The 15,676-nt window shown below is 44.5% G+C and overlaps 1 protein-coding gene across 1 annotated transcript in view; it reads left to right on the top strand.

The window, feature by feature from the left end:
• Nucleotides 1-7,044: 7,044 nt before the first annotated feature.
• Nucleotides 7,045-15,676, top strand: part of LOC106593604 (protein kinase C alpha type) — a 94,498-nt gene continuing 85,866 nt past the window's right edge. The window contains exons 1-6 of the mRNA XM_045718792.1: nucleotides 7,045-7,422; nucleotides 8,506-8,746; nucleotides 12,807-12,838; nucleotides 13,226-13,305; nucleotides 14,793-14,904; nucleotides 15,308-15,436. Coding sequence (XP_045574748.1) covers nucleotides 8,511-8,746; nucleotides 12,807-12,838; nucleotides 13,226-13,305; nucleotides 14,793-14,904; nucleotides 15,308-15,436 — 589 coding nt within the window. The 5' untranslated portion in view covers nucleotides 7,045-7,422; nucleotides 8,506-8,510. The remainder of the gene's footprint in view (nucleotides 7,423-8,505; nucleotides 8,747-12,806; nucleotides 12,839-13,225; nucleotides 13,306-14,792; nucleotides 14,905-15,307; nucleotides 15,437-15,676) is intronic.

Genomic DNA, 15,676 nt, shown 5'->3' with positions numbered 1-15,676 from the left:
TCATAGTAAATGTCAGAGTGAATGGTATAGTAAATGTTAGTGAATGTTAGTAAATGTTAGTGAATGTTATAGTAAATGGTATAGTAAATGGTATAGTAAATGTTAGTGAATGTTAGTGAATGTTATAGTAAATGGGATAGTAAATGTTAGTGAATGTTAAGTCAATGTTATAGTAAATGTCAGTAAATATTATAGTAAATGTTCAAATTACATGTATCATGTGGAGATCACACACACGCACACACACACACACACACACACACACACACACACACACACACACACACGCACACACACACGCACACACACACGCACACACACACGACACACACACACACACACACACACATAGTGTGGTATAGTGAATGTTAGTAAAGGTTATAGTAAATGGTATAGTAAATGTTAGTGAATGTTATAGTAAATGGTATAGTAAATGTTAGTGAATGTTATAGTAAATGTTATAGTAAATGTTATAGTAAATGGTACAGTAAATGTTAGTGAATGTTATAGTAAATGGTATAGTAAATGTTATAGTAAATGGTATAGTAAATGTTATAGTAAATGGTATAGTAAATGGTATAGTAAATGTTAGTGAATGTTAGTGAATGTTAAGTCAATGTTATAGTAAATGTCAGTAAATATTATAGTAAATGTTAGTAAATGTTACAGTGAATGTCATAGTAAATGTTACAGTAAATGTTATAGTGAATGTTATAGTGAGTGTTAGTGAATGTTATAGTGATTGTTATTATGAATGGCATAGTGAATGTTATAGTGAATGTTAAGTCACGTCCTGACAATAGAAAGCTTTTATTTTCTATGGTAGAGTAGGTCAGGGCGTGACAGGGTTTTTTTCTAGTTGTTATTTTCTATGTGGGGTTCTAGTTTAGTTTTTCTATGTTTAGGTGATTGGTGTGATTCCCAATTAGAGGCAGCTGGTAATCGTTATCTCTAATTGGGGATCATACTTAAGTAGCTTGTTTTTCACTAGGGGTTATGTGATATTGTTTATGTATAGTTGTATTATAGTCACGGTTCGTCTATTCTTTATTTGTTTTGTATTTGCATTACGCTTCACTTTATAATAAATTATGTGGAACGCTACTCACGCTGCGCCTTGGTCCGATCATTTTCATGACGAACGTGACAGAATATCCCATCTGACCAGGACCAAGCAGCGTGACCAGGTGAAGGAGTCCTGGACTTGGGAGGAGATTCTGGATGGGAAGGGATCCTGGACTTGGGAAGAAATCCTGGCAGGACAGGATCGCCTTCCATGGTGGGAGACGCAAGCGGTGAAGGAAGGACAGTGATGACGACAGGGTTCGCGGCCACGACACAAGCCCAAGAAGCAACCTCAAAATATTTTTTGGGGGGGACACATGGGTTGGTCGGCGAGGCCGAGGGGCGAGTCGGAGAGCGAAGAGGAATATTGGGGTGAGTCAGAGTCTGTTGAGGAGTTATTGGATAAATTGGAGGAGAGTGAACAGAGGGGAGATTTAGAGACTTTTGAGGAATTGTTGGATAAATTGGAGGAGAGTGAAGAGAGAGAGCTGTTGGTTTGGCATAGTATGCACGGCATTCGCCCTGAGGAGCGTGTTAGTCGTCCAATGCCACCTGTGTCAGCTCCCCGTACTCGTCCTGAGAAGTGTGTTAAAGTTCCGGTACCATTGAGGCCGGCTATACACACCAGGTCTCCAGTGCACCTTCACAGCCCAGTAAGTCCTGTGTCACCTCCTTGTACTCCCCCTGACGTTCGTGTCCCTAGTCCGATGCGTCCTGTGCCTGCTCCTCGCACTCGCCCTGAAGTGAGTGTTCCCAGTCAGGTATGTCCTGTGCCTCCTCCTCGCACTCTCCCTGAGGTGCGTGTCACTAGTCCGGTGCCACCTGTACAGGTCTCACGCATCAGGCCTCTAGTGCGCCTCCCCAGTCTAGTACGTCCTGTGCCTGCTCCTCACACTCGCCCTGAAGTGCGTGTCACCAGTCTGGTGCCACCTGTCCTGGCTCCACGCACCTCCAGTGCACCTGCCCAGTCCGGCGACAGTCCCCAGTCCAGAGCTTCCGGCGACAGTCCCCAGTCCAGAGCTTCTGGCGACGATCCCCAGTCCAGAGCTTCCGGCGACAATCCCCAGTCCAGAGCTTCCGGGGACAATCCCCAGTCCAGAGCTTCCGGCGACAGTTCCCAGTCCAGAGCTTCCGGCGACAGTTCCCAGTCCAGAGCTTCCGGTGACGGTTCCCAGTCCAGAGCTTCCGGCGACGGTCCACAGTCCGGAACCTCCTGAGACGGCCCACAGTCCGGAACCTCCTGAGACGGCCCACAGTCCGGAAACCTCCTGAGACGGCCCACAGTCCGGAAACCTCCTGAGACGGCCCACAGTCCGTAACCTCCTGAGACGGCCCACAGTCCGGAACCTCCTGAGACGGCCCACAGTCCAGAACCTCCTGAGACGGCCCACAGTCCGGAACCTCCTGAGATGGCCCACAGTCTGGAACCTCGGTCCGGAGTCTCCAGCGACGGTCTGCGGTCCAGAGTCTCCAGCGATGATTGGCGGTCCAGAGCTTCCACCGATGATGGCGGATTCGCAGGATGAGAGGGTTCGTCGTCCTGCACCAGAGCCGCCTCCTATGCTGGCGGATAAGCAGGATGAGAGGGTTCTTCATCCCGCACCAGAACCACCTTCGATGCAGGGGGATCCGCGGGATGAGAAGGTTCTTCGTCCTGCACCAGAGCCGCATCCTATGCTGGCGGATCCACAGGAGGAGAGGGTTCTTCGTCCTGCACCAGAGCCGCCACCGACACTAGACACCCACCCTAACCCTCCCTTTTTTTTGTTGTTTCAGGTTTTGCGTTCGGAGTCCGCAACTTTGGGGGAAGGGGTACTGTCACGTCCTGACCATAGAAAGATTTTATTTTCTATGGTAGAGTAGGTCAGGGCGTGACAGGGTTTTTTTCTAGTTGTTATTTTCTATGTGGGGTTCTAGTTTAGTTTTTCTATGTTTAGGTGATTGGTGTGATTCCCAATTAGAGGCAGCTGGTAATCGTTGTCTCTAATTGGGGATCATACTTAAGTAGCTTGTTTTTCACTGGGGGTTATGTGATATTGTTTATAGTCACGGTTCGTCTATTCTTTATTTGTTTTGTATTTGCATTACGCTTCACTTTATAATAAATTATGTGGAACGCTACTCACGCTGCGCCTTGGTCCGATCATTTTCATGACGAACGTGACATGTTATTATGAATGGCATAGTGAATGTTATAGTGAATGTTATTATGAATGGCAGTAAATATTATAGTAAATGTTTTAGTGAATGTTAGTGAATGTTATAGTAAATGTTATTATGAATGGCATAGTGAATGGTATAGTGAATGGTATAGTGAATGGTATAGTGAATGGTATAGTGAATGGTATAGTACATGTTATAGTGAATGTTATAGTAAACGTTATAGTAAATGTAATAGTTCATTTTATAGTTAATGTCAGTAAATGTCATTGTGAATGGTATAGTGAATGGTATAGTGAATGTTATATTACATTTTTGTAAATGTTATAGTGAATGTTATAGTGAATGTTGTAGTGAATGTTGTAGTGAATGTTGTGGTGAATGTTATGGTGAATGTTGTGGTGAATGTTGTAGTGAATGTTGTGGTGAATGTTGTAGTGAATGTTGTAGTGAATGTTGTGGTGAATGTTGTAGTGAATGTTGTAGTGAATGTTGTGAGGGAATAAAACAGAGAAGCCAGAACGAACAGGGAAGTAATGTTTTTGATTTAATCTGGTTTTAGCTTTGGTTTGATCATCATCTTTTATTCATTTTTATAAATAACAGGAGAAGATGTTGCAAGCATAAGACCTTATTCAGGGGATCTGTCAGTCTGGCTCTGAAGGAGAGCTGTGATCACCTGATTGTTAGTGGTGAAGTCATACAATGACAAATCATTATCTTCCTGTAGCCCAGTGACTGAGTCAGTGTGTGATGGGACAGAGTGACAGGAAGCAATTTCAATTCAAACAGACTGTGAGAATGTAACAACGTGACTGAAAGGAAGGCCAGATCACTCCCTGTCTGCTGCTAGCTGGAAGGCTAATGTTCAAATGACATGTATCATGTGGAGATATAGTTTCCCAGAACTACTGGTACACACACACACACACACACACACACACACACACACACACACACACACACACACACACACACACACACACACACACACACACACACACACACAAACCACACTCTTATCTTGCTCGCTGACACCATTTTGCTCTCTAACAATCTTGCTAATTATAATAGTTAATTAATTCTGTGGCGGTGTCTTCATCAGGAGACTAACAACCTACATTTTCATTAATTAGACCTTCAACCCTTCGATCCCTCTCTCCATCTCTCCGTCCCTCTCCATCAGCCCATTTCTCTCTCTCTCATCACCTCATCCCCTGTCTGTACAGTATAGCTCCATCTCGACCGCTCTCTCTCTTTTTTCTCTCTCACGCCGTCCATCCTTCTCCCTCTCTCTGTTCAATGTCAGTGCTAACATGGTGTATTTTTACTACTGTCTCATATGAGGTCGTAAACCTTCTGTGTGTGTGTCTGCTTGTATTCCATTAAAACCCTTTCTCACCATGTGAGTAGTGTCTAAATAACACCAGATGCCCCTCTCTGAGAAACTGCATTACCCATGAGCCTCAGTGTGACCTGGATTGAGGTACAGAGGGACTACAGTATTGAGGCGATGGTTCACTTCCTCCACCACTTGCCACCAGAGATGACTAATGATAACCACCACTGGCTGTACATAGACCCATGTTCCCTATCTCAATTCCACAGGAATAACAGTACTGTTCCCTATCTCAATTCCACTGGAATAACAGTACTGTTCCCTATCTCAATTCCACAGGAATAACAGTACTGTTCCCTATCTCAATTCCACTGGAGTAACAGTACTGTTCCCTATCTCCATTCCACTGGAATAACAGTAATGTTCCCTATCTCCATTCCACTGGAATAACAGTACTGTTCCCTATCTCAATTCCACTGGAATAACAGTACTGTTCCCTATCTCCATTCCACTGGAATAACAGTAATGTTCCCTATCTCAATTCCACTGGAATAACAGTACTGTTCCCTATCTCAATTCCACTGGAATAACTGTAATGTTCCCTATCTCAATTCCACTGGAATAACAGTACTGTTCCCTATCTCCATTCCACTGGAATAACAGTACTGTTCCCTATCTCCATTCCACTGGAATAACAGTAATGTTCCCTATCTCAATTCCACTGGAATAACAGTACTGTTCCCTATCTCAATTTCACTGGAATAACAGTACTGTTCCCTATCTCAATTCCACTGGAATAACAGTACTGTTCCCTATCTCAATTCCACTGGAATAACAGTACTGTTCCCTATCTCAATTCCACTGGAATAACAGTACTGCTCCCTATCTCCATTCCACTGGAATAACAGTACTGTTCCCTATCTCCATTCCACTGGAATAACAGTAATGTTCCCTATCTCCATTCCACTGGAATAACAGTACTGTTCCCTATCTCAATTCCACTGGAATAACAGTACTGTTCCCTATCTCCATTCCACTGGAATAACAGTACTGTTCCCTATCTCAATTCCACTGGAATAACAGTACTGTTCCCTATCTCCATTCCACTGGAATAACAGTACTGTTCCCTATCTCCATTCCACTGGAATAACAGTAATGTTCCCTATCTCCATTCCACTGGAATAACAGTACTGTTCCCTATCTCAATTCCACTGGAATAACAGTACTGTTCCCTATCTCCATTCCACTGGAATAACAGTACTGTTCCCTATCTCAATTCCGCTGGAATAACAGTAATGTTCCCTATCTCCATTCCACTGGAATAACAGTACTGTTCCCTATCTCAATTCCGCTGGAATAACAGTACTGTTCCCTATCTCCATTCCACTGGAATAACAGTACTGTTCCCTATCTCAATTCCACTGGAATAACAGTACTGTTCCCTATCTCAATTCCACTGGAATAACAGTACTGTTCCCTATCTCCATTCCACTGGAATAACAGTGCTGTTCCCTATCTCCATTCCACTGGAATAACAGTACTGTTCCCTATCTCAATTCCACTGGAATAACAGTACTGTTCCCTATCTCCATTCCACTGGAATAACAGTGCTGTTCCCTATCTCAATTCCACTGGAATAACAGTACTGTTCCCTATCTCAATTCCACTGGAATAACAGTACTGTTCCCTATCTCCATTCCACTGGAATAACAGTGCTGTTCCCTATCTCCATTCCACTGGAATAACAGTACTGTTCCCTATCTCCATTCCACTGGAATAACAGTGCTGTTCCCTATCTCAATTCCACTGGAATAACAGTACTGTTCTCTATCTCAATTCCACTGGAATAACAGTACTGTTCCCTATCTCAATTCCACTGGAATAACAGTACTGTTCCCTATCTCAATTCCACTGGAATAACAGTACTGTTCCCTATCTCAATTCCACTGGAATAACAGTACTGTTCCCTATCTCAATTCCACTGGAATAACAGTACTGTTCCCTATCTCCATTCCACTGGAATAATTACCAAGTTATTCACAGCAAATGGGCCTTGATCCTTCCACAGGCTGTTCTGAATACGGTCCAACCATTACTGCCAACACTCCTGTCAGCTAGTTGTAAGGCAACAGATTGTGTACCATGATATTGATGATTAACCCTTGATAGACTGGTGTTGTTTAGAGACACTGATCTATCAAGGGCATCCTTCTGTCTTACTCCTTCCTCTCTATCAGTCTGTCACTGTAGGAAGTGTTAGACTGTTGGTTGGTGTTAGTCCATAGTGATGGTGGCAAAATGGCCCCCCTTCTTCTCCCTCACTTTCTCTCTTGCTTTGTCTCTCTCCAGAGAGATGTAACCCAGATTTCAAAATGAATTGCTGCCTATTCCCCTCCCTCCCTCCCTCCCTCCCTCCCTCCCTCCCTCCCTCCCTCCCTCTTCCTCCCTCTCTCTCTCTCTCTCTCTCCTATCCTGTCTTCCTCTTGGTAAAACAGAATCAATCTTGAAAAGAGAATTCCATCTCTCCATCTCTTCTCCCTCTTCACCCTGTGTGGGTTAACTTACCAGATACATAGCAGTCCACTCCTCCTCTGTCTTCTCTCGTTCCTGGAAAGCTCCAATCTCATCCCTTGTTACTTGCTATTTTTTTGTAGGCAGCTCTTTTTCCCAGCTCTTCCTCCCTGCCACCACTTGCCTTTCTCTCTTTCCTTCACTTTTTCTTTTTTGTCGTGACCAGCGACAGGTTCAGAGCGATAGCAGGCTGCCTATCAAAGGAGGAGAGATAAAGAGAGGGGGAGAGGAAGAGGAGAAGCCTGCTCTTTGATCAAGTCTGTCAGCCCAAACAAACACAAATACAGGTAATGTCTCTCTCTTTCTCTTTGTTTCTCTCTCTCTCTCTTTTCCTCCTTCCACTTCTATGTCCACGCAGCTTTCCACTCTGTTCCTTATGTGTTGAGGATTTCCCTTTTTTCTTGTTTGTTATGTTTCTGTGTTCTTTCAGCCCTCCCTATCTCTGGTATTCACCCATTGGATCGATTTCCTCCATCTTCCGGTGTGCCATAATCATTTCAACAGGTCCTGTTTGCTATGCTGTACGCTCTCGGCTTATTTACTAATTCATTCAATCTCTGTTATGGTTTCATTTATCATTTAGCAGTCTGCTACTCCTCTTCTCTCAGTAATATTTCACATTGCTATAGTTTTTCTTTCCTCACTTTTGACTGATATATGCATGAGAATACATTCCAAACTTTTATGGAGAAATTAATTACCACAATATCAAATCAGGACAAAGAGGAAGGAGACAGAGAGGGTACCAGTTCTAATATTGGATAGGGGGGGGTTACCAGGAGGTGCAGTGGACATGCGATAAGGGGTTTTGGTTGTCAAGGCAACTCAGGGTGTTTGGTTGTCAGGGGAATGTGGGAGGTTGCAGTTGGTGTGGCGTGGCGATGAGGATAGATGGGGTGAGAGAGAGAAAGCGAGCGAGTATGAAGTGGGATCACTAATCGTTCTGTGTCTCTGGGTCTCTGAGGAGAGCTCTGTCTCAATGTGTGAATTAACCTCTCCTTTTTATACATTCCCTCTCCCTCCCTCTCCCTCTGCTCACCCCTCTGTCCCCTGTCTGGGTCCTTTTATACTCTCTCGCTCTCGCTCTCGCTCTCTCTCTCTCTCTCTCTCTCTCTCTCTCTCTCTCTCTCTCTCCCTCTGCTCATCCCTCTCTTCCCTGTTTGTGTCATGTAATATTTTCTCTATCCCTTCACCTCTCCCCTATTCCCTCTTACTACTATCCACCCCTCTCATCTCCACCTGTCCTCTACCCTCCTCTCTCTCTCCCTCTTTCCCTGTCCTTCCTCTGTAACACTCAACCCTCTTTTTCTCCATCCTCCCATCCCTCCTCTCCATCACCTCTCCTTTCCCCTCTCCTCCCATCCCTCCAGGCAGCATGTCTACTCCCGTGTCCCCGTCCCCCTCCCTCTCTCCCCTGACCCTGGCCTCCCCCGTGGTCACCCCTGGGGTCTCTCCCCTGCCCTCCCCCCTTTCCCCCCCTCCCAGGCTGCCAGTGTTCCAGAGGAAGGGGGCGCTGAAACACAAGAGGATCATCGAGGTCAAGGACCACCAGTTCACCGCTCGCTTCTTCAAACAGCCCACCTTCTGCAGCCACTGCACTGACTTCATCTGGTAAATACACACACACACACAGCGGAATACACACACACACAGCGGAATACACACACAGCTAAATACACACACACAGCTAAATACACACACACACACACACAGAGAAATACACACACACACACACACACACACAGCGAAATACACACACACACACACAGCTAAATACACACACAGCGGAATACACACACACACAGTGGAATACACACACAGCTAAATACACACACACAGCTAAATACACACACACACACACACACACACACACACACACACACACAGAGAAATAACACACACACACACACACACAGCGAAATACACACACACACAGCTAAATACACACACAAAGCTAAATACACACACAGCTAATTACACACACACAGCTAAATACACACACAGCTTAATACACACACAGCTAAATACACACACACAGCTAAATACACACACAGCTTAATACACACACAGCTTAATACATACACAGCTAAATACACACACAGCTTAATACACACACAGCTAAATACACACACAGCTTAATGCACACACAGCTAAATACACACACAGCTTAATACATACACAGCTAAATACACACACAGCTTAATACACACACAGCTAAATACACACACAGCTTAATACACACACAGCTAAATACACACACACAGCTTAATACACACACAGCTAAATACACACAGAGCTTAATGCACACACAGCTAAATACACACACACACAGCTAAATACACACACAGCTAAATACACACACACAGCTAAATACACACACACAGCTAAATAACACACACAGCTTAATACACACACAGCTTAATACACACACAGCTAAATACACACACAGCTTAATACACACACAGCTAAATACACACACAGCTTAATGCACACACAGCTAAATACACACACACACACAGCTAAATACTCACACAGCTAAATACACACACACAGCTAAATACACACACAGCTCTATACACACACAGCTAAATACACACACAGCTTAATACACACACAGCTTAATACGCACACAGCGAAATATACACACACAGCTAAATACACACACACAGCTAAATACACACACACAGCTAAATCCACACAGACAGCTAAATATACACACACAGCTAAATACACACACAGCTTAATACACACACAGCTTAATACGCACACAGCGAAATATACACACACAGCTAAATACACACACACAGCTAAATACACACACAGCTTAATACACACACAGCTTAATACACACACAGCGAAATACACACACACAGCTAAATACACACACACAGCTAAATCCACACAGACAGCTAAATATACACACACAGCTAAATACACACACAGCTTAATACACACACAGCTTAATACACACACAGCTAAATACACACACAGCGAAATACACATACACAGTGAAATACACACACAGCTAAATACTCACACAGCTTAATGCACACACAGCTTAATGCACACACAGCTTAATGCACACACAGTGAAATACACACACAGCCAAATACACACACAGCTAAATACACACACAGCTTAATACACACACAGCGAAATACAGACACACAGTGAAATACACACACACACAGCTACATACACACACAGCTTAATACACACACAGCTATATACACACACACAGCTAAATACACACGCAGCTAAATACACACACAGCTAAATACACACAACAGAAAACATGCTTAACTAGTTCCCAGCTTGCCTCTGCAAACATCCCACAAACTGCAGCCCCTGCACAGCCTTCACCTGGTAACCCACACTCACACTCACACACACACACACACACACACACACACACACACACACACACACACACACACACACACACACACACACACACACACACACACACACACACACACACACACACATTATGCATCTGCAGAAACCCACACTTACACAAACACTCGAGGTCTCCATAGTTCACTGGCCACCTCTTCAAACTTCCCACTAACTCTAAAACTGCAGCCACTGCACCAACTTCATCTGGTAAAACACACACACACCACTAGACAGTGCAGTGTGTGTACACAGACACAAAACACACACAGTAACACACGTGTTCATGCTCACACAGTCACCATACATGACCCAAGAATGGTTGGAAGCCCAGTATCATGTACAGTAAGCTCATTCTGGCAGACACAGCCAAAGCAGGCCAGGGTAGAATCTGTGTGTGCTCGTCTCTGTGCGTGGATGTGTGTGTGGACATATGGTGGAGAGGGTAGGCTGAGTGCAGGCCTCTCCTCTAGCCAACAGCCTCTGGGAAGTTTGCAGTACATTTCGGTGAATGACTGTCAAAGTTACAGTATGATTATTTAACAAAGGAGAAAAGATAGATATGGTAGCGCTCTCTTAGATTTAGGTTTGGTCGTTTAAAAATACACATCACAAAAATACCATAGCACTCCAGACAGCAGTCTTACACACGAGTTACAGGCATCTCTCCATCTCTCCCTTTCTCCCTGTGGAGATTCTACTGGTTTCCTACAATAGACACGATAAAAGAGATCAGTACTACACAGTTCAAATCACATCCTCTAGGGGCTGTATGCTATTGACAACAAACACCAGGGGATTGAAAGGAGACTTTCTGTTGTCAATATTCTGCCTGCAGGGCCTTTGTCAAGACTTCACAAGGTCTCCTCTCCATTCCCCTGGTACAGGAATAGATCGCTACACATTCTCATATGACAGCCATATATATGTGGTGGATGTATGGCTGAATAAATAGATATGTATCTTTAATATGATTCAGAGGGGTTCTGTTAAATGTTGAAGACACATTTCAGTTGAATGCATTGAGTTGTACAACTGACTAGGTATCCCCCTTTCCCTACTTTCCTAATATAATAGGATTCTCCAGATAGATGCTTTTGGCTTGTCTTCAGTCCTGTCATTCTATGACCATCAGGTGGTGCTGTTTGGCCTGTCTAATGTAGCTCTGCCTCTCTGACACTCTCTGGTGGACAGTACAAAGAACTGTCATAGTACTGAACCACCTAGAGTGGTTTACACTCCTCGTCTCCTCTCCTTCATCTGTGCTGATATGGAAACACTGCAGAGGTGAAACCAATATGGCGGATGTCATTTCCCCTCCTTCACTAGGTCACAAGCCTGTCGCTGTCAGACAGTGCAGATGAAGGAGAGGAGATGAGAAGAGGAGATGAGAACTCTCTGTGACTATTGAGATGAACCTGGGGGGTACTTCAGTGTGATCCTCAAGGGCTCTCTCTCTGTAGGGTGTTGTTCTCCCGCCTCTCTGCTGCTTACCTTTTAATCAGCAGCTGATTCACAACCAGGAAACTGGCTGAGTGGACTCTTTAGCCAATCAATGGCTTTAATTATTCAATTAAGATCTAAGGAGACAGGAAAGCAGAAGACTGTAACTCTGGAGGAGGAGGAGGAGGAGGAAGAGGAGGAGGAGAAGAAGGAGGGGGAGCGGGAGGAGGAGGAAGAGAAGGGGGAGGGGGGAGGAGGAGAAGGAGGGGGAGGGGGGAGGAGGATGAGGGGGAGGGGGGAGGAGGAAAGGGAGAAGGGGGAGGAGGAGGGGGGTGAGGAGGGGGTGTATGGGTGTTTGGTGTGTGTGTGAGAGAGGCAATAACCCCCCTCCCCCCCTCTCTCTCCTAGTTGACCTGATCAGCACTACAGTAAGTGTAGTAATCTATAGAGATGTCCTGCAGCGAACTCTCAGACATTCTCACTGTATTTCTGCTGTTTTATTCCATAAAAGCCGTCACCAAGACATGTATTTGCCACAACACCCCTGTAATTCTGAGGGTTTCTGCTGACAAAGGCTTTATGGCCGAAGTGTGTCCTTGTTGGCTGCTGTTATTTGATAAAATAAAAGATGGAGCCATATCTATAAGTGCTATAGCCATCTTGATTTGTTAACATTGGATTATTGGTGGGTTACAGCACTGCACCAAATGATGCATGTCTTTCTGTTCAGGCCCATCTGCTTATCTTCCACTGAGCAGGCCAGTCCTTTCAGTTGTGTGGTATGTAAGATCAGTGATGGTTTCTGTGTTGTGTTATGGTTTGTTCCACACAGGGGAATTGGAAAGCAGGGATTTCAATGTCAAGGTAAGGATTATTGGAACATAATTTATCATTAATCAGCCAATCATTACAATTTTTTTTAATTACACATTTTACAAATGCATTTGTCCAAAGATGTTAACAGCAATTATAGGCCTTAACCCCTAAGAGCAAGTCAAGGCAATACTATCATTGTTGAAGGAATATTTTATCTTGGTATTGATTGATGCATTGTGTTTTTGACATTGAACCACTAGTGAATAATCTTGATCACAATTACATTCAGCAGTTTGTTTTTTTATTTGACAAAGACTAGAACACACACATTTTCCACATTATTCTTGGAATCAGATGAGTTTTTTATAAACAGGGACAAATGGATTTGGATGTAGTAATGTGTTGATTGTCTTTCTGCTCTGTGTTTTGTGGCAGTGTGCAGTTTCTCTGTCCACAAGCGATGTCACGAGTATGTAACGTTCACCTGTCCTGGAGCCCCCACTGCTCCTACAGAAGTGAGTCTATCTTCCACCTACTCCCAGCTTTTACACTCACCTTCCTTCCTTCCTTCCTTCCTTCCTTCCTTCCTTCCTTCCTTCCTTCCTTCCTTCCTTCCTTCCTTCCTTCCTTCCTTCCTTCCTTCCTTCCTTCCTTCCTTCCTTCCTTCCTTCCTTCCTTCCTTCCTTCCTTCCTTCCCTCCCTCCTGTATCCATCTATCATTCCACACAGCCACACACACACACACACACACACACACACACACACACACACACACACACACACACACACACACACACACACACACACACCTGTCCCTCTGTCTGTCATTCCTCCACTCCGCCTTTACTGTCATTCATCCTTATATAGATCTTTACATCTCTCCATCCATTCATCCCTCCACTCCACACTTCCCCATTTCAGGCTACTCCCTCACTCCTCCCTTTCTCTCGCCAATCCATCCAGAGAGAGGAAGAGAAAGAGAGAGAATGACAGGGAAGAGATAAAACAAAGAGGAGGGAGGAGGAGTGAGGGATCCAGGTTGAGAGGGGGAGGAAGAGAGAGAGGAAGACTGAGAGACATGAGCAGAGGTAGACAGGGCGAACAGATTGCTCTCTCTCTCTGTCTCTCTTTGAGATTTCAAAGAGGTTTGTCTTTTTTCAGACTTTTATCTGCCAGCTAAATAAACTGGATCAGAAATGAGGTCAAAGAAAGAGAGAGAAAGAGAGAGAGAGAGAGAGAGAGAGAGAGAGGGAGTGTGTGCACAAATGAGTGTATGTGTGTGTGTGTATGCGAGGGAGAACGATTGACAGGGCGGAATTGGGAGGAAGAGCTTGGCTCAGAAACTGCCTGATGGAGAGAGAGCGAGAGTTGGCAGAGAATGAAAGAGGTGGGGGGTGTTCTCAAAGTAAAGCTCAAAGGGTGTGAGATGGGGTTTGGGGAGTAGAGAGGATGAGGAGAGGAAGACAGACAGTTAGAGAGGAAGGGGGATGTGGATGGGGAAGAAACTGATAAGCTGAAAAGCAGATAGAGAGGATTCAGGCTTCCCCAGGAACACATTCCATTAACATATCAAACTCTCTTCCCAGCAGAGAAATGTAATTGGTTTCCATGAATATACCACTCTCAATCTCTCCCTCTCTTCTCCTCTTTTCCCCCCGTTTATCACAACACATAAACATGGGGATGTTCCTCTCTCAATGACTTACTACTCTCATGTCTATCTGTCTTTCTTTCTTTCTTGCTGTCTGTCCCTCTGTATGTCTATCTCTCTGTCTCTCTCTATGTCTGTCTGTCTGTCTATCTCTCTCTCTCTGTCTTGCTATCTCTGTCTGTCTGTCTGTCTGTCTGTCTGTCTGTCTGTCTGTCTGTCTGTCTGTCTGTCTGTCTGTCTGTCTGTCTGTCTGTCTGTCTGTCTGTCTGTCTGTCTGTCTGTCTGTCTGTCTGTCTGTCTGTCTGTCTGTCTGTCTGTCTGTCTGTCTGTCTGTCTCTTTCTCTCTCTCAGGACTTGAAGAGTAAACACAGATTTAGACCTCAGACCTACACTTCTCCAACGTTCTGTGATCACTGTGGTTCTCTGCTCTATGGCCTTATCCAACAGGGCATGAAATGCTCCTGTAAGTAACCAGACGTTCTGTTTCAAGTTTTATTAGCCAAAATGCTCACTTGCAGGTTCCTTCTGGACAATGCAACAACAATAAGACATAATAAAAGATAAGAATACAACATAAAGTAAATGGCTCAGTAGAATAGAATAAACATTTTAGCATAAGTATAGTACAGGAAGGCACAACTTATAGTCCAATATTTACATGTGTTTTGGGGACGGGGGATTGGGGGGAAAGTGTTTAAGTTGTGCAGTATTTGGCAATCATAATAAGAGCAGCAGTTGTGATGTGCGTGTGGCATGAATGTACAGTATATGTGTGTGAGTGTTTTCTTGCCACATGTGTTATTATCTCTATGTGTGTGTGTGTGTGCTTGTGTTGGTGTGTCTATACTTGTTTGCATGTACTACAGGTTGTGAGATGAATGTCCACAAGCGTTGTGAGAGCCTGGTGCCCAGCCTGTGTGGTCAAGATCATACAGAGAAGAGAGGCAGGATCCATCTGACCGTCCGGGGAGAGAACGAGGACATCTTCATCACAGGTCAGAACTAAGTGGCTAGAAGAGTTGTCCTAAGTGGCAGACTCACTAAACAGAGAACATCCCTGGTCATCCTTACTCCCTCTGATCTAGCAGACTCACTAAACAGAGAACATCCCTGGTCATCCCTACTGCCTCTGATCTGGCAGACTCACTAAACAGAGAACATCCCTGGTCATCCTTACTGCCTCTGATCTAGCAGACTCATTAAACAGAGAACATCCCTGGTCATCCCTACTGCCT

The sequence above is a fragment of the Salmo salar genome, chromosome ssa05 (assembly GCF_905237065.1).
Source record: "Salmo salar chromosome ssa05, Ssal_v3.1, whole genome shotgun sequence".
NCBI classification, from domain to species: domain Eukaryota; kingdom Metazoa; phylum Chordata; class Actinopteri; order Salmoniformes; family Salmonidae; genus Salmo; species Salmo salar.
This window is presented reverse-complemented; position numbering and strand designations above follow the sequence as displayed.